Source organism: Sycon ciliatum, chromosome 11, assembly GCF_964019385.1.
Source record: "Sycon ciliatum chromosome 11, ocSycCili1.1, whole genome shotgun sequence".
NCBI classification, from domain to species: domain Eukaryota; kingdom Metazoa; phylum Porifera; class Calcarea; order Leucosolenida; family Sycettidae; genus Sycon; species Sycon ciliatum.
In genome coordinates this window covers 13,890,752-13,912,830 of record NC_088653.1, presented here as the reverse complement: position 1 = coordinate 13,912,830, position 22,079 = coordinate 13,890,752, and the positions used below count along the sequence as shown (strand labels likewise).

The following is a 22,079-nucleotide window of genomic DNA, read 5'->3' as shown; positions in this document are numbered from 1 at the left end:
ATAATCAATCACCTTTGTTTTCACCTATAAGTACTTGGTTTCTAGAGAGTAGAAGTCAGTGTTAATCAGGTTCATTTGAAAGAGCAGAGCAGCTACAATCTGGTCTTTCGACATCGACGGTTTCATACAGACTGTGTCCTTCACAACACCTTGCAAGTTTGTTTGAAGCTGGCTTTATCCTAGCAATTAGGTCGAATATGGTCAATATAGAATTAATGTTTCGGGTCAAAATACACGGTTATTATGAGGACTTTGACGAAGCTATTCCGATGCAAAAGGTTTTGAATTTGAAATTTGTTCCCCTTTACTATTGGAGAGCTAGACCACCCACGACCTATGCAGATGCCCCAGTATAATCTTCAATCTCGGAGGTTGCAGTAATGTGTCGAAGCCATTTGATGATGTAGCTGAAGAGAACTTCGTTCATGCACTGGATAGACTTCACTTGGGTTGTCGTAAAGATCTGCGGATAACAGTTATCGATTGTCCTAGCCATTGGGCTGCAAATGTTGTCAAAAACTTTATTTCTGGCGAAATCCAGTGTACTTTCAAGGAGATCAGGAAGATTTAGTTATAAAAGTAGAAAGCGGATCATCATGGGAGACGCTCACGCCCACTAAGCTGTGCCAAGAATCAATACTCAACTGTATCCAATTTATATACCCCGGGTATACAAATTTGTGGTCCAGTTACCGTTTGTTTGGCAGTGAGGCGTGGACCGATGAATTAAACATCTTATATGGAGTCGTACACCCCTCACCTTTCCCCCACATTCGTTTATGTTTCTACATAATATGCATACACGATTGCTTACAGATGGGTTCAATACCCGTATTTCCGCTTGAAAATGTCAGAAAGTTGGTCATTTATGTCATAGCTTTTTTGGTGGGAAATCAAATTGATTGGTGGAAGGATTTGACGATTGATATTGCTGGCTGTGAGCTGTGCACAAGATTAGTGGATTCTGCAAGCATTTTTTCCCTTAATATTCTAGCTGATTTTCAATCCTTTATGCCACACTCTATGTTAAGTAGGATTAAACTTTTGTATGATTGGGGCAGTGCCCGTAAGAATGAAAGCCGACTATCGATTGGTTTCGGCTGTAACACTGCAATGAATTTGAAATCAAAAGAAAATGTTCGAGAATCTCTGATTCCAAAGGATGTTACAACAATACTCTCCCCGAAACCATGAACGCATCTTTTTGGAATAATAAAACCTAGGTTTCATGCAAAAGTGCTTGATTTGCGTTTATTCTTTTAATATGTAGTCAAATAATTGTTCTCACGAACTTCTTCCATAATTTTGTAATTCTCCCGTTGTGTTCTACGGCTTATGCGATTCGTTGCAGTTTCTGATATTTGGCAGATACATACGTGTACACAGGACTATCATAATTAAAATGGAGATTTCCTGAAACAGGACAATTTATCATCAGGCTGTGAGACACGGCTAGCCCTTTCCCAAAGGTCCTCTGTTAATTCGCACTTCGTGCTTTTCGCGCCCCTCGTAATATGCTGAAAAGTGCTCTTTTTCAGTGAAAACAGGCAAAAAGTGCTCTTTTTTCAGTGAAAACAGGCAAAAAGTGCTCTTTTTCAGTGAAAACTGGCAACAGGTGCTCCTTTTTTTACTGAAACCAGGCAAAAATGCTCTTTTTTCAGTTAAAACAGGCAAAAGTGCTCTTTTTTCAGTGAAAACAGGCAAAAAGTGCTATTTTTTCAGCGAAAAAAGGCCAAAGGTGCTCTTTTTCAGTGAAAATAGGCAAAACCTCTTTTTTCAGTGAAGCATAGCAATGATGCATACTCAGATATGAACACAAGCTGAGAAATGAATACGCGCTCTTCCAGTCATGGGTCCTCGAAAGGCAAAACAGAAAGTAAAGTTCAAGAAATCCACTTTTTACAGCATTGTGTACACCGGGTACACTACTTGTTGCCCCCCCCCCCCCCCCCCCCCAGAAAAGCGGCGTGCCAAGGACCATGGTGCACTCGGAAACAGTGATCGCATGCATGAGCAAACAGATTTTAGCACTTTTTCAGGTAAAAAAGCACAGAAAGGGCGATATTCACCAAAAAAACGCAATAAAGGGTGAAAGAAACGGGCTTTTCCCAAAAGGGCCAAAAAAAGCGCAAAAAATGGCCAGCACCTTTGAGAAAGGGCTACACACGACACAAAGCACTTCGCATCGTTCGTTGTAACTAATAGTTTCTTGCCCATAGGCAATCATCAGACAATTGATACTGGTTTAACAGTTGGGCATGAAACTTTTACTTGTAGTTACAACGAACGATGCTTGGTGCTCTGTGCAGTGCGTAAGATAAATCTATTCGAGCCTTTCGGAACGAATATTGAGCACTATACCGAGCCGGAGGACTCTCATTTGTTGTCATTATGCTGTGACACAACTGATGTGCATCCACTCTCACACTCAGCACACACTGTCGAGTCATATGTAGTTTGGACGCTATTGGGATTGTTGTTCTTCCCGTGACACAGTAGCCTATGACTTTGAGGAACACAAGCTTCTTGCCTTGACACTCGACTGACTCACGACTGGCATCCGGAGCACACGAGGAGTACTTCGCACATTCCAATCGGCAAACCTGCAAGAAAGCACCACTCCCTGCTATTACTCTAATCGCTTGTCTGGCATGTGTGAGAATTTACTTAGAATTCCTTGGTACAACTGGATTTGATATCTTTCGTGTAGAGCAATGGTCGAGATTTATCACAAACATGTCACATTGACCTACGTGGAGATAATAATTTTAATATAGCTATGAATAGGATGAAGGCCGCAGACATCACGCAAATACGCTACTTGTTTGACATGTATTACTGTGTATTTTATAACAAAAATATTATTGAAAACCCAAAACCCATAATATGTTTGTTATAAAATACACAGTAATTCATGTCAAACAAGTAACGTAGTTGCGTGATGTCTGCGGCCTTCATCCTATTCAGAGCTATATGTCACATTGAGACAATATTTAGTCGCACTTGCCTGATTTCGTGTATAACAAGTTTCGAGTATCACCTGTAATCTACGCAAGGGCTATAAAGGATTTGTAGATAGTCATCTTTGTTTTCACTTATACGACCTTGGTTTCTAAAGATTAGCAGTCAGTGATCATCAGATTCATTTGAAAGAGCGGTGCAGCTGGAATCTGGTCTGTTAGAGTGGATGGGTTCATAGATACTGAGTCCATCACAAATCCTGACAAGTTTGTGGGAAGCTGGTCTCATCCTAGCAATTAGCTAGAATATGGTCAATATAGAAATAGATTTTACTGTCGCAAAACACGCTTCTTATCATGATTATGACGAGAGTGTTCCGATTCTGCAGGTTTTGAATTTGAACTTAGGTGCCACTTTATTATTGGAGAGCTATACCACTCACGACCGATGCCGTTGCCCGAGTTTAGTCATCAATATCGGAGATTGCAGCAGTGCTTCGCACCCATTTGATGGTGTAGCTGAAGAGAACTTCGTGCGTGCACTGGATAGTCTTCATTTAGCTTGTCGTGAAGATCTGTGGATAAAATTTATCGATTGTCCTAGCCATTGGGCGGCTTAAGTTGTCCAGAAGCTTTGTTTCTGGCGAACACAAGAGTACGTCAAAGGATCTAGGGAAATTATCGATGTCAAAGTAGTAAGCGGATCATCATTGGAGACGATCACACCCAGTCATCTGTACCAGGAGTCATTACTGAATTGTATTCACAGAATATACCCCGAAAATCAAGCTGGGAGGTGCAGGTATAGCTGGCTTGTTTCTGAATGGAGCAGTGAGGAATTATACTTCAGTAGTGAAGTCTGCTACACAAACATTAGTATTTTCATGTTTCATTATAAAGTGCATACAGGATTGCGTACTGTTAGGCTCAAGTTCGAGATTCCCAATTGAAAATGTCAGAAGGTTTGTCGTTTATGTCATAGCCTTTCTAATGGAAAAGCGAAATGGGTGGTGTAAAGAGTTTACGATAGAAATTGCTGGCTGTGAGCTTTGCACAAGATTAGTGGTTTCTGCACGCGTATTTTGCCTTAATATTTTAGCTGACTTTCAATCCTTTATGCCACGCTATTTGTTCTAAAGGATTAACCTTTTGTGGGATTGGAGCCATTCCCATGCGAATGAATGCGGATTATCGATTGATGTAGTTTGTCCTCGTACTTGGTATTTGACATCAAATGAAGAATTTCGAAAATCTCTGATTGCAAACTATGGTACAACATGTCTTTCCCCCAAACCATGATTACAGATTTTTGGATCAATAAAACCGAGCTTTCATCTAAGTTGAGTGATTTGCTTTTACTCTTTATGCAGTAGAATAATTATTCTCACGAACTTCTTCCATTTATAATTATGTCCTGTTTTGTAATACAGCTTATGAGATTCGTTTCAGTTTCTGATATCTGACATATACCTATGTGTACACAGGACTGTCGTATCCAAAAATGTTATTACCCGAAACAGGACAATAATAAGCATTATGCTTTCATGCAACTGATGTGCTTCCACGCTCAACCTCCGCACGCAATGTCGAGTCATATGTGCAGTTTGGACGCTGTTGCTATTGTTGTACTTCACGTTCCGCAGTAGCCTGTGACTTTTGTTTGGCTTATATTTCCTAATTTTTTCACTCTTCTAGCTCGTGACGACTAGCACCCTTCCTACGCTGCATTGCTCTGAATATCGACCGTCATCGCGTTGACGGTGTATTAGGTGTGAATGCATTGACCTGGGGTCTAAGATGACACTGTAGCCAGGAAAGCAGACAGGTTAAAAGTCGGACAAGACAAACTAAGAGTAACAACATAGCACAATCCCATTATTGCCTGATACTAGGGTTGCCAGGAGAAATACAGACACATGTACAATTTCGCTCCCTCAGATCCGACAGTAGGAGAAATACTTTACACAATGTATAGTTTTGCTGAGATGCAACTGATACGCATCCATGCTGAACTTCAGAATACACTGTAGAGTTATATACTATAATTATGGAGACTGTAGGTATTGTTCTACAGTCATGTACTTTCTTTGACAGTACATCACGTGATTATTAAATTTTTGTGTTTGCCTTAGAGCTCACTTCTAGAACTCCTAAATACTAGTGCTAATGTTGCCCTGCATTCCTCTTGAATGCGTGCATTTAACGCATTCACTATTTGCATTATCATTACAGGGCTTGCGTAGACGTTGTGCAGGGCGTGATAGTATCGACTTCAGGTCGAAGCCGACACGATAGCCAGGCAAGTGGTCAAAATTATGTACAGTTGCGCTCACTGAAATCCGACATGGGAATAAAGACGGGACTCATGGACTACTCTCGACCACGACCCTGTTCTTGTACATGTGCACGTCCATCAGCACTGGTATCATTTCTAGTGCGTCAGGGTGGGCCACAACTCGAGTGCGGACCTCGTGGCAGATTTCACTGAGCATATCTGTGCCTGTATTGGAATCTCCTGTGCCCGACCAGGAGATTATAAACTTCAATTTTTATGTCATCTTCAGTGCATTCTGTCCTGTACTTATCCAGATCAGTAAGAAGTCGGCCGCCAACTGTCTTGCGTTGGCACTGATAAATTCTGTCTAGGTTGTTCCAGTCAAACGCACGTCTCTTTGGGACTATCTGTCCTCCAGAAGTCAACAAGTCGTGGTCAATGGGGAGCGTGGTGGGACTGTGCCCTGCACCAGGGGAGTTCCGCAAGGGTCCGTCCTTGGCCCCCTCCTCTTTTGCGTCTACATCCGCAAGGTTCCACAGATTGTTCGGAACAGTATTTCTCAGCTCTATGCCGATGACATCGCCTTTTTCGTCATTGGAACGGACCTCTCTGTCATGCTGCGAAAGCTTCAGGATGACCTTAGCGCTCTGGAGCTCTACCTTGATGACAAAGGACTTCTCATGAACCCTGACAAGACGCAGTTCCTGGTCCTTCGGCGCCCACGCCAACCTGTGCCGCATCTACCAATCCCCCTAGTTTGTAAAGGCAAGCCCCTCACCCCTGCAGCCACCGTGAAGTATCTCGGACTACTCATCGACGAGCATCTCACCTTCCAGCCGCAAGTCGAGAAGGTCTGCGGTGCGGTGTTCGGCAAGATTGCCGCCTTCAGACATGGCCGAAAAAACCTAACACCTGAAGCGAAGAGGACGTTCTATTTATCCATTGTGCAATCGACTCTCGACTATGCCAGTAACGCTTATCTGCACTGTCTCAGCGCCACCCTGTTCAATAAAATCGTGACGGTCAGTCACATAGCAATGAAGAAAGTTTTTGGGTTTGACCGTATGATGTCTACTGAAATTGTTCTCCGCAAATATCATCTCTATTCTTTTGAACAGCGCACAAATCTTAAACTCTATGTTTTCGTGTACCGCTGCTTGACCCCACATCTTGCTAGTCCCCTTCTCCAATCCTTGTTCCAGCTTAGGGCTGCTGTGCCTGGACACCAGGCTCGCACGCGCGGCCAGGCACAGCGCGCATTAGTTCTTCCGCCTGTTTCTACGCAATATGGCATGCGTTCTATTTCTTTCCTGGCGGCAGACAGATGGAATGCTCTTCCCACTGACTGCCGTCAGGCCCCGTCTCTTACTCTGTATGTAAACATGGTAAAAATTCACCTAGGGTTCCCAGTAAAAAGGCAACGCCTGTTGGGACTCCCCTAGTAAAATAATAAAATCTACTACTACTACTACTACTCTTTCTGCTACCCATGACTGTTTTTTGCTTGCAAACATCCCTTAGTATAGCAATTCATTTCACCACTGTACCACTGTACGGCTGTTATTTTGGTGGCTGGTTTAGATCGGGAACAGTGCTTAAATTTTAGTTTGTTGCCAAGCTTCGCCCACGTCCCCCTCGATAGGCATGCTGTCTTACTAAACATACTGAAGGGGACAGGCTGAGGCGTTGAGTATCAGACAGTTTCCGTAGAGGTCCTATACTGCCAATTTTTTTTGCAGAGATTCGACGTTAGAGTCGGTTTGCACCTTAGCACCATCCTCGGCGATTATATGCTCTTCAACTGAATTGTTAGTTCTGAACAATTTCGTAGCACCAAGGGGCAGTACTATAATAAATAATTGCCCCTTGGTGCACATATTTTACTAAATGCTGCACATTCTGTCTCAACAGTCACCGCCTTACCGACCGACTACATGTTAAATCTCTTACCACTATTATTCTAAGCACTCCCCTGGCAGTTCTCGCCCAACCAGAATCCACGTGTGATAATTTATTTGGAAATCCTTGGTCGCGATTCGTACGGCTTGATTTGATATGTATTATTTAGAGCGTTGGTCTATATTTCTCACAAACATGTCACATTGCGACAGGCTTTGGTACAATATTATTCTCAACAGTCAATGGACATTGAGCAACCTGGACAACGAAAGTAACCTAACCACCGACACCACATTCATACTCACACTTGCCCGATTGTGTGTATAACAATTATCGATTATCACCTATCATCTAAGCAAGCGCTAAAACTGAGTTGTAGACAATCACCTTTGTTTTCACCTTTAAGTACTTGATTTCTAGAGAGTAGCAGGCAGTGGTAATCAGGTTCATTTGAAAGAGCAGAGCAGCTTTAATCTGGTCAGTCACCGTTGACGGTTTCATAGAGACTGAATCCTTCATAACTCCTGACAAGTTTGTATTAAGCTGGTCTTATCCTAGCAATTAGCTAGAATATGGTCAATATCGAAGTAACTATTCGGGCCTTTGGACATGGTTATCGTGAGCCTCATAACGAGGTTGTGAATTTGGAATTTCGTCCTAATTTACTATTGCTGAGCTACACTACCCTCGACCTATCCCGATGCGAAAAATTAATCTTACAACTCGGACGTTGCAGTAGTGCATCGCGGAGATTTAATGGTGTCGCTGAAGAGAACTTCGTGAATGCCTTGCGTAGACTTCGATTAGCTTTCCATGATGATTTGTCGATAACAGTTATCGATTGTCCTAGCCATTGGACCACTAAAGTTGTCGATACGCTTATAAACTGGCGATGTTCGCTGTGCTGCAAAGGACGTGAGGATAGCCTAAAAGTGGATATAGTAACTGGATCACCATGGCAGTCAATCACACCCAGTTATCTCTACCAAACATCATTACTGAACTTCATGGAATGTGTGTCGTCTAAATACAGCAACTCTGAAATTCCCTGGTCTCAATTTAGCTTGTATGTGACGGAGACCAGGACCGAGAGGTTATCATTCGTATTTGCACCGTCCTGGCCCCACCAAAGCCTCAACCCGTTGACGCTTCATTTTAGATCCTACTGCTTACACCATGAAATAGGGTCAGATTTTGATATACCACTTCAGTACGTCAGAAAGGTGTTCCCTTTTGTCCTAGCTTTCCTGATTCAAACAACTCAGTACTCTAAAGAGTTCAGGATGGTTATCGAAGGCTGTGGGCTATGCGCAAGTTTGGTGTTTTCCGCTCGCAAATATGTTCTCAATATTCTCGCTGACTTTCAACCCTTTACGCTTCAATTATTTTTCACAAATGAAGGCCGCTTTTCTTCTTTTGATCGTAGCCAGCCAAATTTGAACCCGGTAGTGCTAAGGCGTGTGAGCGGAAGACAAGACCCATTGTTTATATTTTGTAGGTCGGATGAAGTATCTGAAGAATCTGTGATGACAAACGTTGTTACAACATTTCTATCACCAAAACCATGAACGCCTGTAGGAGTAAAACACATTCCTTTCATTCCAATTAGCTTATACCTGACGTGATTGATTTTCTTTTCTTTTCTTAGCCAGCAAAATCCTTTCTCAAATCATCGTTTACCATTATTTAATTTTGCCTTTCACTATCCTCCGTTGCGTTATAATCATAGCTATTTGGAATTCGTTGCAGTTTCTGATATTTGCCAATCAATAATCATGCACTGGGCTATCATAACCAACTAAAAGATGGCCAAACCCAGGACGCTGTGAAACAAATGATGCGCATCCTGGCTCAACCTCAACATGCACTGTCTTGTCATTTTACATTTTGGACGGCGTCTGGTTTCCTATACTGCCAGTGACAGAGCAGTCTGTTAACCTAAGATCTCAGACCTAGAGGGGAAGACGACTAACATAACTACATTGAAGTCATTACTCTGAATATTGTCAGTCAATGCATTCACTAGGTGCTAAGTCAATGCAGGGCTTGTGTTTACTATGTTCTGGCCAGTATGGTATTGATCTGCCGTCCATGATGTCAATACAGCCTGACAAACAGACTGGTTCAACGTCACACAAGCATAACTAAGAATAGAAAAACAACACAACCCCAGAGAAGTGCCTGACACTAGGGCTGCCAGTAGAGATCCATCTTCATGTATAGTTGAGCTCACTGAAATCCAACAAAAGGAGCACAACTGGCATCATGAACAATTTCTGCCTCCATAGTTTCGCACCAACCTTTACGTCCTGTTTCAGCACACTAACACGTCCAGCCGCACTAGTACCACTTCCACTGAGGCAAGGGCAATGTACGTTTAGGACGACAAGTATGCACGCCTGGGGCTGGGTTCAACGAGCACAACTTCGGATCTTTCCAAGTTGTACATTGTACTGTTGAGATACCGAATTCAAATAAATCAATACCTACCTACCTACTTCTGTTTGCGCATGTACGTTAATGCTTGTTGGTACCTAGCTAACACGGGTAACGGACACAGACTGATCTAACAGAGACTATCATGAACGGATTGGGCATTGTGTGGAGATTGTCAAGTTCAATTTTCATTTTCTAAAGAACATTTTGTAATACGCAATTGGTTTGCATTTATATTTAGTTGTTGTGTCACGCCAGTGATGTGGGGGAATTTTGCCAGACTGTAGCACTGTCTTTGGGATTCGCGCCGAGCTGAGTTTTCAATTATTTTGTTCCTCGTTTCAAGACCTCTCGAGGAAGCTGAAGATCGGGGAATTTGTCCAAGGGAAGGTAAAGGTATCGATCCTTCAATAGGTAGTACTTTCATGGGAAAAATTCGACTTTCACAAGTGTTGACGTGAGGAGACATCCAGGTAGCATCTTGCTGAAAGGGCTATTGTCCTGTGCCTAAGCAGCATAACCGTGTCTGAAGGAAAAGGGCCATCATTAGTTCATAGGTCAATGCCGGGTCAATGTCATTCCAGTCAAACTCCTGTATGTCTACAGCGTATGAATGGTTTCTGTTCGAGATTATCCTCAGATCTTACTTTCGCAGCAGGTGACGTCAGTGCCGTATCACCAATATATCTATTGTTTTCGTGCTTCGTTTACATCGGGTGCAGCGCTACATTGGCGTTTGTCCCCCCCCCCCACCCCTCCCGACCAATAATACTGTATTATTATACAACAAAGAAGCGGAGGATATTTTCGACCACTGATGATCAGACAGATTTCTGCAGAGGGCATGTAGCGCCAAAGGGGATACTACGGCATCAACGGCAGTGTAGGTTTTCAGCTTAGCACCATCATAGACTTTCACATAGGTTTCAACCGACATTATATTCGCAACAAGAACGATTGGTCAGTACAAATTGCTAAACCAAATGCTGCTCGTTCCGACTTCATTATAACCTCTTTACGAACTGCAGAATTCTTCTAATCCGATGTCTCGGATTTCAAAATCAGATGCTTATACCATGATATCGATTCAAAAGAGGAATTACCCCTTCAATACCTCAGAGGGTTTCTGATCCAGACACTATATTTTTAAACATTTATCATTTTTTCGAAGGCTGTGAGCTGCACAAGATTGGTGGTTTCTGCCCGAGAATCGAGCCTTAATAATATCGCTGACTTTCAAGCCTGTACGCCAGCATATTTGATCGAAAGGGATGGCCTTTGTTTATCTTCCTGGTGTAGTCATGGAAATGATAAGTTATCATAATATTTTGTGTCTGTATGTTCTCCTGGATTGTCGTCTTAGTGTTGTGAGTGCGATGAAGAATGTGAAGAATCTCTGCTGGCAAACGATTTGCAAACATTTCTTTCACATGGATCTTGAAAGCAGATTCATGAACAAAAACACCACCTTCTCATCCAAATTTCCTTTCATCTAAGGCGATTGATTGGCTGACGAGTATACATTTCTGCCAGTAGAATAGTCCTTCACCTAAATGTTTTTAATTTGTTATTCAATCTGCACGGGGCCATCGTGTCCATCCAAAGGATTGCCAGACACAGGAAAATGTGTGGTTTCGCTCTGATCCAACTGATGTGCATCCACGCTAAACTCAGCATGCACTGTGGAGTCATATGAAATTTTAGAACCTGGAGGGATTGTGGTATTTCCAGTGCCTGTGCAGCCTGTGACTTTGTGTTTGTCTTAGAGCTCACACTTGGAGATCGTAACGACAAGCAGCACCAGTGCTACTCTGAATTTCTTCACTCGATACATTCAGTACATGGTTTGAGTTGACTCTGTGATGGGGATAAGGGCATAGAAGTGTGGTCTGATTTGACAATGAAGATATGCGGTAATAATAATTAGCGCCTGCACCCGAATGCATCAGAGCAGTGTATAGGAAATGGGAGAGCCAAGTGACTACATGCAATAGAAAGTCACAGAGCAAAACTGCATGCGTACCCTCGTATTCTCACAACACCGAACAAGGATGATTGGGGTACACCAGTGTGCTGGTTTTGATCAACTGGTGAAGCAATTGGCGGTGCAAACAGCCAAAGTGATCGCTCACGACTGAGCCGCAGCATTACCCGCGACCGGGTGCAAAGTTCCCTGATCGACGTTGCAAACAGTCAACCAGGGTGAAGCAATTGGCGTTGCAAACGGCCAAAGCAATCGCTCATGCTTGAGCGGCGATAGTACCCGCGATCGGGTGCCATGACTACTGATTGGCGTCGCAAACAGCCGACCAATAGTATGCAATTTTAACCAGAGATAGTAGCAGCAAAGCAACCAGTTGAAGGAAGCTGTTTCCACCTAGATAATGTGGGAATGGGAGGGTGGGTGGCAAACAAATTCCGGTTGCTGCTCAGTGACACTGCAAAGGAAAGCGCAAGCCAAAGTCAGCACAGCAAGAGCTACCCAAGGCGATTTGGGCGCGCATGCGCAGCAGTTGACTGCACGTGTTAAGCCAGCTCAGTCGCAGCTAGCACGAGATAGAGAGCAGCGCATCGGTCTTATCGCTAACTAGGGTTAGCCCCAAAGCTAACCCAACATTTAGCGCTTGCACCCAAATGCATCAGAGCAGTGTATAGGAAATGGGAGAGCCAAGTGACTACATGCAATGGAAAGTCACAGAGCAAAGCTGCATGAATACCCTCGTATTCTCACAACGCCGCACAAGGATGATTGGGGTACACCAGTGTGCTGGTTTCGATCAACTGGTGAAGCGATTGGCGTTGCAAACAGCCAAAGTGATCGCTCACGACTGAGCCGAAGCAGTACCCGCGACCGGGTGCAAAGTTCCCTGATCGACGTTGCAAACAGCCAACCAGGGTGAAGCAATTGGCGTTGCAAACGGCCAAAGCAATCGCTCATGCTTGAGCGGCAATAGTACCCGCAACCGGGTGCAATGACTACTGATTGGCGTCGCAAACAGCGACGAATAGTATGCAGTTTTAAGCAGAGATAGTAGCAGCAAAGCAACCAGTTGAAGGAAGCTGTTCCCAGAAAACCAGCACACGGCACCCCAGCAAGCGTTCACCACCAATGCACGAGAGCTAAGAACAAGTGATTAAGGCACGAGATGGATAAAGGTAGGCATGCAGATGGATGAAATCCTCCGCAGGTTCTCAATACGGCAATTTAGCAATGACAATCGGTACCTGTATGTCAAGGCTATATTACTTCGGCTGGAATGGCAGCACTGCTCGGTCTGGTTGTGCTTGAGCAGCTGGGGCGAGACGCCGGAATTCCTCCATGCGGAAACGAGACAGCGAATAGGAAATGCAGTTCGACTGGCCAGCAATGTGAGCAGCAGCGACGGTGAAATTGAAGCGGGCGCACACAAAGAACAGCTCCCTGATCAGGGTCATCACTGGCGGTGACTTGGATGTGCCGGAGCGGATGCAATCTACCACCGCCTTGTTGTCACAGTGCACTGTGATACGAAGCTGGCGCCATTCCTTGTCCCACGTGCAGCACGCTGTGACTAACGTGTATAGCTCCTTCCACTCAATGCTGTGAGCGAGTTTCTCAGGCGACCAGGTCCCTTGAAGCCCGCGGCCGCTGTTGAATGCGCCCCAGCCCAGGGTGCCAATGGCATCAGTGAACAGCTCCCAGTCTGGAGATGGTGTCCAATCTGGGAACAGGAAGAATGATTTTCCGTTCCATTGTTCCAGGATCCGTAGCCACCATTGGATATCTTCCTGGCACTCGGTAGTCAGACTGATGCGGTAGTGAGGCTGCTGGTAGCGACTGCAAATAGACCACAGGCGCCGCATAAATGTCCGGCCGGGTACGATGACTCTTGCAGCGAAGTATAGAGTTTCCCCAGAAGAGATTCGAGTTCGTGTTTAGACATGGTGGGGTTGATGCTCGCTGCAGTCAACAGGCACTTGATGTCAGCCAATTTGTCATCAGGGAGCCGGGCTTCCATCTTCTCACAATCCAGGATAATGCCCAGGAATGTCAGGGTACGAGACGGGCCTTCCACCTTCGCAGGCGCGAGCGGGACTCCGAGGTATGAGAATGCACGGAGAAGAATGGCCAGCTGCCGATTCGCCACTGCCTGGCCCACGCTCACGCACAAGTAGTCGTCCAGGAAATGCAGCAAATTAGGGCAAATGGCAAGACACGGTCGTAGTAGTACTTCCCCTGCCACAGGATGCCGAGAAGATGCCAATCCTGTGGGCTGACGAAAAGCGCTCTTCACATCGAATTTAGAGAGATAGACAGGAGACGGGGAGGACATAATGATGTTAATGGCTTCATCAATGCTGATGTACTGCAAAGAGAAAGGCTCGGCAGGGATCCCGTCGTTAACGCTGGAGCCGGCAGGGCTGGACAGGTGGTGTATCAAGCGTAGCTTGCCATTCTTTTTCGGAACGGCGCCAATGCCAGAGCAGTACATGAATGGGAATGGGGGCGAATCAAATGGGCCAGCCGTGTAGCCGGCGTTGCAGGAAGCGGTGAGCTGTGCAGACACAAATGCAGAGTGCTGGAATGTTGATGAGAGGTTGGACGAGTGCTGGTTAGTTATGCGGTTGCCGGTAAAGCCAATGTCAAAGCCGCAGTGGAGGCCGTTAATAACATACGAAGCCAATGAACTGTCAGGGTGGTTACGGAGCAGTGATTCGAAGCGAGAAACAGAGAGGGGTGTGTGGGCAGCAGGACATGCGCTTGTGAAATCAGTAGAACGTGAAGTGCAGGGAGAAATATGTACAATCGCGGGAGCTGCAGCCAAAGCAGCAGAGTTGTTATTGTTATTCTTTATTTCCACGATGGCCCATGGCCAATAAGGAAGATAATATGATTCAAATCAGTCCAGAATCATATAAAATCAGTCTAGCAAGTAAGGAAACCAACACATTGCAGGGGGATGGGGTCACGATGGGGTACAGTGTGAGCTACTACAGGAGCATATGGATGATAGAATGAGGCTAGACGCCATTGATTTAAACGCATGCTTGCTATTTGTTTCACGCAGGTCGGGGGGTAGTTGGTTGAAATTGTGAAGGGATATGTTGATGGGTTCATGGATGCAGCTAATGGGATTTCGGTCTTTGACCACTTGGTGGTGGGTCTGATCTACTCACCTCCCACCGTTTAGGCGCTGCATCTGCGCCTTTGATCCTAGAGGGTGGTGGCGTTCCCACGGCGGATGCGGAAAACTCGGCTTCAAGCCGAGTCTCACGCGAACCGTGAAATTTATTTTATTTTTTTTTATTTTTTTATGTTGATGGGTGAGTTGGTGTGTCGGTATGTGTGTGATGTTCTCAATGTGTATGTTCTCATGTGTCGTAGTGCATATGGCTGCTCTGTGATTGGTCGTGCAAGGTGAGGCTGTTGCAGGTGAAGGGGAGCGCGGATGGACTTGATGTTGTGGGCAAGAGTAACCTGTCGTAAGAGTAGCCGGGAGACTAATGTGGGGAGTTGGAGATGATGAAGAAGTGAGCTGTGATGGACTGGTGCAAAAAGGGGGATCCGCAGGCAGATACGGGCTGCTCGTCTCTGAAGGCGTTCTAATTGGTCCTTCTGTGTGCGGGTGGTGTTGGATAACACGAGATTGCCGTACTCTATAACCGGGCGAATGTAGGCGGTGTAGATTGCGAGCAGACTGGGGGTGTTAAGTTGGCCTCGTGTTTTACGAAGTTGGTGAAGGAGTTTTTTGGATTTGTTTATTATGTGCGTGACATGTGAGTTCCATTCGAGGTTGTTTTGTAGTATGATTCCAAGGTGACGGTGTTCTTTGACTTGCTTTAGGGGTGTGCCATTAAGAGTGATGTTGAGTTGGTTGTTTGGTGTGAACGACAAGGTAACGGTCTTTGAGGCATTGACGAGGAGGTGCCATCTGCGCAGCCAGGTTGAGGCAGCTGAAACGGCTGACTGCAGGGACAACTCCGATGTCAAACGGCTCTGGTGTGTTGCGATGAGCGCCGTGTCATCTGCAAATTGGCTGCACTTTGTGTTCGAGTTGGTGCAGGCAGAGGGCAGGTCAATGGTGTAGATCAAGAACAGCAGGGGGCCTAGAACGGATCCTTGGGGCACCCCTGCTGGTATGGCTTGCCATTCACTGAAGGCGTCGCCGACACGAACACGTTGACGGCGATGGGTGAGGTAGCTGACCATCCATTGCAGGGCGGTATCTTTCAGGCCGAGGTGTTGCAGTTTCTTGAGGAGACCGGCGTGCCAGACTCTGTCGAAAGCCTTCGAGAGATCAAAAAAGCAAGCTGTGACGGAAAGACCTTTATCTCGGCTCTCGGAAACCTCGTGCACGAGTCTGGCGAGCTGGAGTTCGGTGATATCATTGGCACGAAAACCGGATTGATCCACTGGGAGGAAGGGTGTGACGTGCTTGTAGAGTCGCTTGTGGACGATCCTCTCCTGCACTTTACTGATAACGCTGAGAAGTGATATAGGTAGTTTGTTACCAATGACCGTTCGGCTTTCATGTATAGTGGGCTCACAGTGGCATCACGCCAGTCCTGTGGTTGTTCACCTCTCCGAAATGACTCATTGAAAAGTCGGGAGAGTGACGGCGACAGCTCACGCGCCGTGGTCTTGAGGAGTGTTGTTGGGATGTCGTCAAACCCAGGGGCTTTGCAAGGATTATGGGCTCCTAGGAGCTGTTCTACCTCGGCGGGTGTGGTGGTGATTTGGGCAAGCTCTCTCTCGCCGGATGTTGGTAGAAGGATGTCGGGGACTGGCTCGTTGTCAACTGAGACGGACTTCTTGCTTTCTGAAATGAAGAAGCTGTTGAATGCTTCTGCCTGCTCTAAGTTCGATGTGAGCTTCCTGCCATCATGGTTCAAAGCTGGCATTTCCTTTCTTGGTGAAATTCGAAGGGTCTTCATAAGTTTGTAGAGGTTTGGGCGGTTGGTATGGGTTTGGTCACAGTGGTTGTCGGCATTGGCTGATTTATGAACGAATTTGGACTTGGCGCTGCGGAGAAGAGTTGTTGTCTTGTTTCGCTGAGTTGTGAACTGGTCCCAGTCTTCAGCCGTCCGTGTCCGGAGGTATTTCCTGTATAACCTGTGCTTTGTACGGATATTATTTAGCAGATCAGGCGTCATCCATGGGCGTTTTTGAGACACTGCAGATGATCTAGTCAACCGGAGTTGAGTTCAGAACTGGTGTGCGGTGCGAAGCAGAGTGTCACCGCAGAGCGACCACAGTTCGGTCAGCGAATATGACGGCAAGTCAATGTCGGGTGGCAAGAGTTGAGTATACGCTAGCGCTTCTCTCAGGGCGCCAACGTTCTCTGAATTCCAGTTCCAGGTCCAAAGTGGCAGGTTACGTCTGCCACGCTCATCTGCTGGTGGCTGCATGGAGATAGTTCCCTGGATTGCTACGTGATCTGAACACCCAAGCGGTGCTCTGGAAGAAAGTGTGACCTCCTCCGGAGGGAGATTGGAGATGACTAGATCGAGGCACGAATTTAGATAGCCTCGGCAGATGTGGGTGGCAAAGTTTACATGCTGATGGAAACCATATGCATCGATAAGATAGCTAAGTGCGTCACCAGCTCTGTCTGTGACATCAAAATGCAACCAAGAGCTGTTCTTGGAATTTAGGTCGCCGAGGAGGATGAATGGCGCTGTGGTGTTACATTTCCCGAGACACAATTCAAGTTCGCGGCAGAATAAATTCGGATCAGAGTTTGGTGGTCGATACGTGCATCCCACGGTGACTGTACGATCTGAGAGTGTAAGCTCTACCCACAGTGACTGAAAGCTTGGCATGACGACTGTTGTTAGGCGTTTGTGGCAGGTAGGGGCATGTATGTATAAAGCAACACCTCCACCCATCGTTTCTGTTCTGTCCTGTCTGTAGAGTGTGTAATCTGGAATGTCATAGAATGAGTCTGGCTCCATAGCGCTGCACATCACATCCGAACCAGTTCCGTTATTTTTACAACGTTTCGGCACGTGGCCATCGTCAGGTAATAACAATGAATACCGTGGAAGCCACACAAGAGCAGTATATACGCAGAGTGTAGCGCCAAAAAAGATGCGAATTATGTCACCTAGTATGCAGAAGGGGGGACAGAGAGAAAGAAAAGGCGCAACTAGCACATCACGAAGGAGAAGCAGCAGAAGGTAGCGCGCATTGTGCTCTGTGAATGGCGTTACGCAGAGTGTAGCGCCAAAAAAAAATGATGCGAGCTATGTCACCTCTATACAGAGAGGGGGGGGGGGAGAGAGAAGGTGCAACTGTGCACATCACGGAGAAGAAGAGCGCGCCGTTGTGCTCTACGAAGTGAGGGCACATGCCAAATAATTATGGTGTTAATTCTAGCACAGCAGGGGAGCACGGAGCCCCATGAGTCAATGCACTATGAGGTTAAACTTCCATGCCAAACTGTTACCACCAGGGACGCGACGAGGCATCATGAACAGAATGGATTTGAGTGACCCGCCTCATATTATAATTATTCAGTGATATTGAAGTAGCAGCAGGGGAAGCTGAGAGAATTCACAACAAATCCCATCCGGTGCTTATATTCACATGGGGCTTGGCATCACGAATCTCAATCGCCTCGCGCAATTTGCGACGGGCTCGATCAGGCTCTCTTCCTATTACTTCAACTGCAGAGAATGTACTTTGCCCATAGTTAAGTTTACATCCAGGGTGAGTGGTACGAAAATGTTGGCCCCATGGCTTGCCGAGTTCCTGGCGTCTTTCCTCACCATTATGTTCTTCCAGGCGAGTTTCCAGAAAGCGGCAAGTCTCACCAACATATTGTTCCGGACATTCTTTGCACTTCAGCTGATATACAACATTCTTCTGCATCCTGTGCCCCGGATATACACGAGATACACGGCCCCTTTGGGCGACCTCTCTTTTTCGGTTGTAGCGGATTTGCAGCCTTGACACATAGAGTAGGAACGAGGGCGGAGCGACACAATGTGCGCCTCAGGCTACCAGTGTGCTCATATACGACTCTAACCGGGATTTTATACTTTCTGATTGCTTTATTCACTGCTTGATGTACTTTATCGATTGAGGCGCGAGGCGAGAGCACAATGCGCTACCTTCTGCTGCTTCTCCTTGGTGATGTGCTAGTTGCGCCTTTTCTCTCTCTCTGTCCCCCCTTCTGCATACTAGGTGACATAATTCGCATCTTTTTTGGCGCTACACTCTGCGAATATACTGCTCTTGTGTGGCTTCCACGGTATTCATTGTTATTACCTGACGATGGCCAAGTGCCGAAACGTTGTAAAAATAACGGAACTGGTTCGGATGTGATGTGCAGCGCTATGGGAATGGGTGTGTCCACCCGAATTCTTTTCACATGGGAAGGGAACAAAGCAAAAAATACCGAAAACGGAGAGCTTGCAGGAATACCACCCAAAACGTTCCTGGAGTGCAAAAGGATCCCACTATACTGGGAATGGAGGAAAAGTCAACATGGAATGAGGGTTAAATTGGAGTTTGTCGCGAACCCTCGCCCATGTTCCCTCGCTAAAACCTTAAGGTGTTACTCACCACACTGCAAAGGACAGGCTGCAGCGCTGACCATCACACCGTTTTCTCTAGAGGTGCTGTATCGCCAAAAAGGTTTGTAGAGATTCAACGTGGGAGTCGGTTTGCACCTTAGCAACATCTTCGGCGAATACACGCGCTTCAACTGAATTGTTATTCCCGAGCAAGTAAAGGGAGCTTTGGCACCCAAAACACTCCCACCCCGCCTATGCTCCTAGGTAGGGAGTCGGCAGCCGACTGCCTTGCATTGGCACTGATAAATTCCGTCTCAGACGTTCCAGTCAACGCGCGTCTCTGTCTGCTGGCCATAACTGGTTTCTGTTTCTGTTTCTGGACATCACTTATATTTTAGCAAGTCACTTTACCACTCTACCACCGTACGCTGTTATTTTGTGGCTGGTTGAGATCGGGCACAGCGCTTAATTTCGAGTTTGTCGCCAACCCTCACTCACGTCCCCTCGATACAACCACGTTTTGCCACTCACCACACTGCAAGGAACAGGCTGAAGCGCTGACGATCACATCATTTTCTCTAGACGTGCTCTAGACGTGCTGTACCGCCAAAGAGGTTTGTAGAGATTCAACGTGGGAGTCGGTTTGCACCTTAGCACCATCTTCGGCGAATACACGCGCTTCAACTGAATTTTTATTCCCGAGAAAATTCGTAGCACCACTGAGCAGTACTAGATGATACTAAATGATGCACGTTCCGACTCCACAACCACCTCCTTATCGACTAACGACGAGTTGTTTCTCTTCCCATTACAATTGTAAGCAATCATCCCCCAGCACTCGCCCCGCAGAGACGGCGTGAAATTTTCACGGTTTCGACTGGTGCGGCTGGATTTGATATCTTCGGTGTAGAGCGTATGGCTAAATTTCTCACAAGTTTGTTACTTTGCGACAATCTTTCCTACAAGATTTGTCACAACAGGCATTGAACATTAATCAACCTGAACACCGAACGTAACCTGGACACCGAAAGTAAGCATTTTTACTCGCACTTGCCTGATTTCGCGTATAACAAGTTTTAGCTATCACATTTAATCTAAACAAGAGCTAAGACAGAGTTGTAGATAATCAATCATCTTTGTTTTCACCGATAAGTACTTGGTTTCTAAAGAGTAGCAGTCAGTGTTCATCAGGTTCATTTGAAAGAGCAGAGCAGCTGAAATCTGGTCGGTCACGTTCGAAGGATTCATAGAAACTGAGTCCATCACAACCCCTGACAAGTTTTTATGAAGCTGGTGTTATCCTAGCAATTAGCGAGAATATGATCAATATAGAAATAGATTTTACTGTCGAAAAACACGCTTCTTATCATGATTATGACGAGAATGTTCCGATTCAGCAAGTTTTGAATTTGAAATTAGGTCCCACTTTACTATTGGAGAGCTATACCACTCACGACCGATGCCGTTGCCCGTGTATAGTCATCAATATCGGAGATTGCAGCAGTGCTTCGCAGCCATTTGATGGTGTAGCTGAAGAGAACTTCGTGCGTGCACTGGATAGTCTTCATTTAGCTTGTCATGAAGATCTCTGGATAACAGTTATCGATTGTCCTAGCCATTGGGCGGCTAAAGTTGTCGAGAAGCTTTGTTTCTGGCGAACACCAGATGTCAAAGGATCTAGAGAGATTATTGATGTCAAAGTAGTAAGCGGATCATCATTGGAGACGATCACACCCAGTCATCTGTACCAGGAGTCATTACTGAATTGTATTCACAGAATATACCCCGAAAATCAAGCTAGGAGGTGCACTTATAGCTGGGTTGGTTCTGGATGGAGCAGTGAGGAATTATACTTCAGTAGTGAAGTCTGCTACCCAAGCATTATTTCATGTTTCAATATAAAGTGCATACACGATTGCGTACTGTTAGGCTCGAGTTCGAGATTCCCAATTGAAAATGTCAGAAAGTTTGTCGTTTATGTCATAGCCTTTCTGATAGAAAAGCGAAATGGTTGGTGTAAAGAGTTTACGATAGATATTGCTGGATGTGAGCTATGCACAAGATTAGTGGTTTCTGCACGCGTATTTTGCCTTAATATTATAGCTGACTTTCAATCCTTTATGCCACACTTCATGTTCTACAGGATTAACCTTTTGTGGAATTGGAGCCATTCCCATGCGAATGGAAGCGGATTATCGATTGATGTAGTTTGTCCTCCTACTTGGTATTTGACATCAGATGAAGAATTTCGAGAATCTCTGATTGCCAACTATGGTACAACATGTCTTTCCCCCAAACCATGATCACAGATTTTTGGAACAATAAAACCGAGCTTTCATCTAAGGTGATTGATTTGCTTTTACTCTTATGCAGTAGAAAAATTATTCTCATGAACTTCTTTCATTTTTAAATATCTCCCGTTGTGTTATAAACCTTTTGAGAATCGTTGCAGTTTCTGATATCTAGCAGATAAATATGCGTACACAGGATTATCGCGTCCAAAAAAGAGGTTGCCCGAAACTGGACAATTTATCATTATGGTGTGATGCAACTGATGTGCATGCACGTTCAACCTCAGCACACACTGTCGAGTCATATGCAGTTAGGGCACTGTTGAGGTTGTTGTAAATCCCTTGATACATTAGCCTGTGACTTTTTTGCCTTATCTTTCACTCTTGGAGCTCGTGACGACTAGCATCACTCCTACGCTGCATTGGTCTGAATATCTTCCGTCAATGCATTCACTATATACGTAGTCAATATAGGGTTTGCGTTGACGGTGTGTTAGATGTGAATGCATTAACCTGTAGTGAGTTGGCACTAAAGCCAGGCAGGCAGAGAGGTTAAATGACGGCTTTGAGCAGCAAAGCCAAGTTAGCCCACGCATGCACGTGTTTTGTCACGGGTTCATCACCCGGTACTTGAATAAACAATATTTTTTCCAAAAATGGTGGATGAAAAAATAAATCTTGCGTGGCCGCTTTGCCCTGCCTCGTGTCAGCATAGCA

At 45.6% G+C, this 22,079-nt stretch overlaps 1 protein-coding gene across 1 annotated transcript; it reads right to left on the bottom strand.

The window, feature by feature from the left end:
* Nucleotides 1–12,813: 12,813 nt before the first annotated feature.
* LOC135827112 (uncharacterized) lies at nucleotides 12,814–13,413 on the bottom strand. Its single transcript, XM_065339635.1, has one exon. The coding sequence runs from the start codon at nucleotides 13,411–13,413 to the stop codon at nucleotides 12,814–12,816; it is 600 nt and encodes a 199-aa protein (XP_065195707.1).
* Between the last annotated feature and the right edge of the window lie 8,666 nt (nucleotides 13,414–22,079).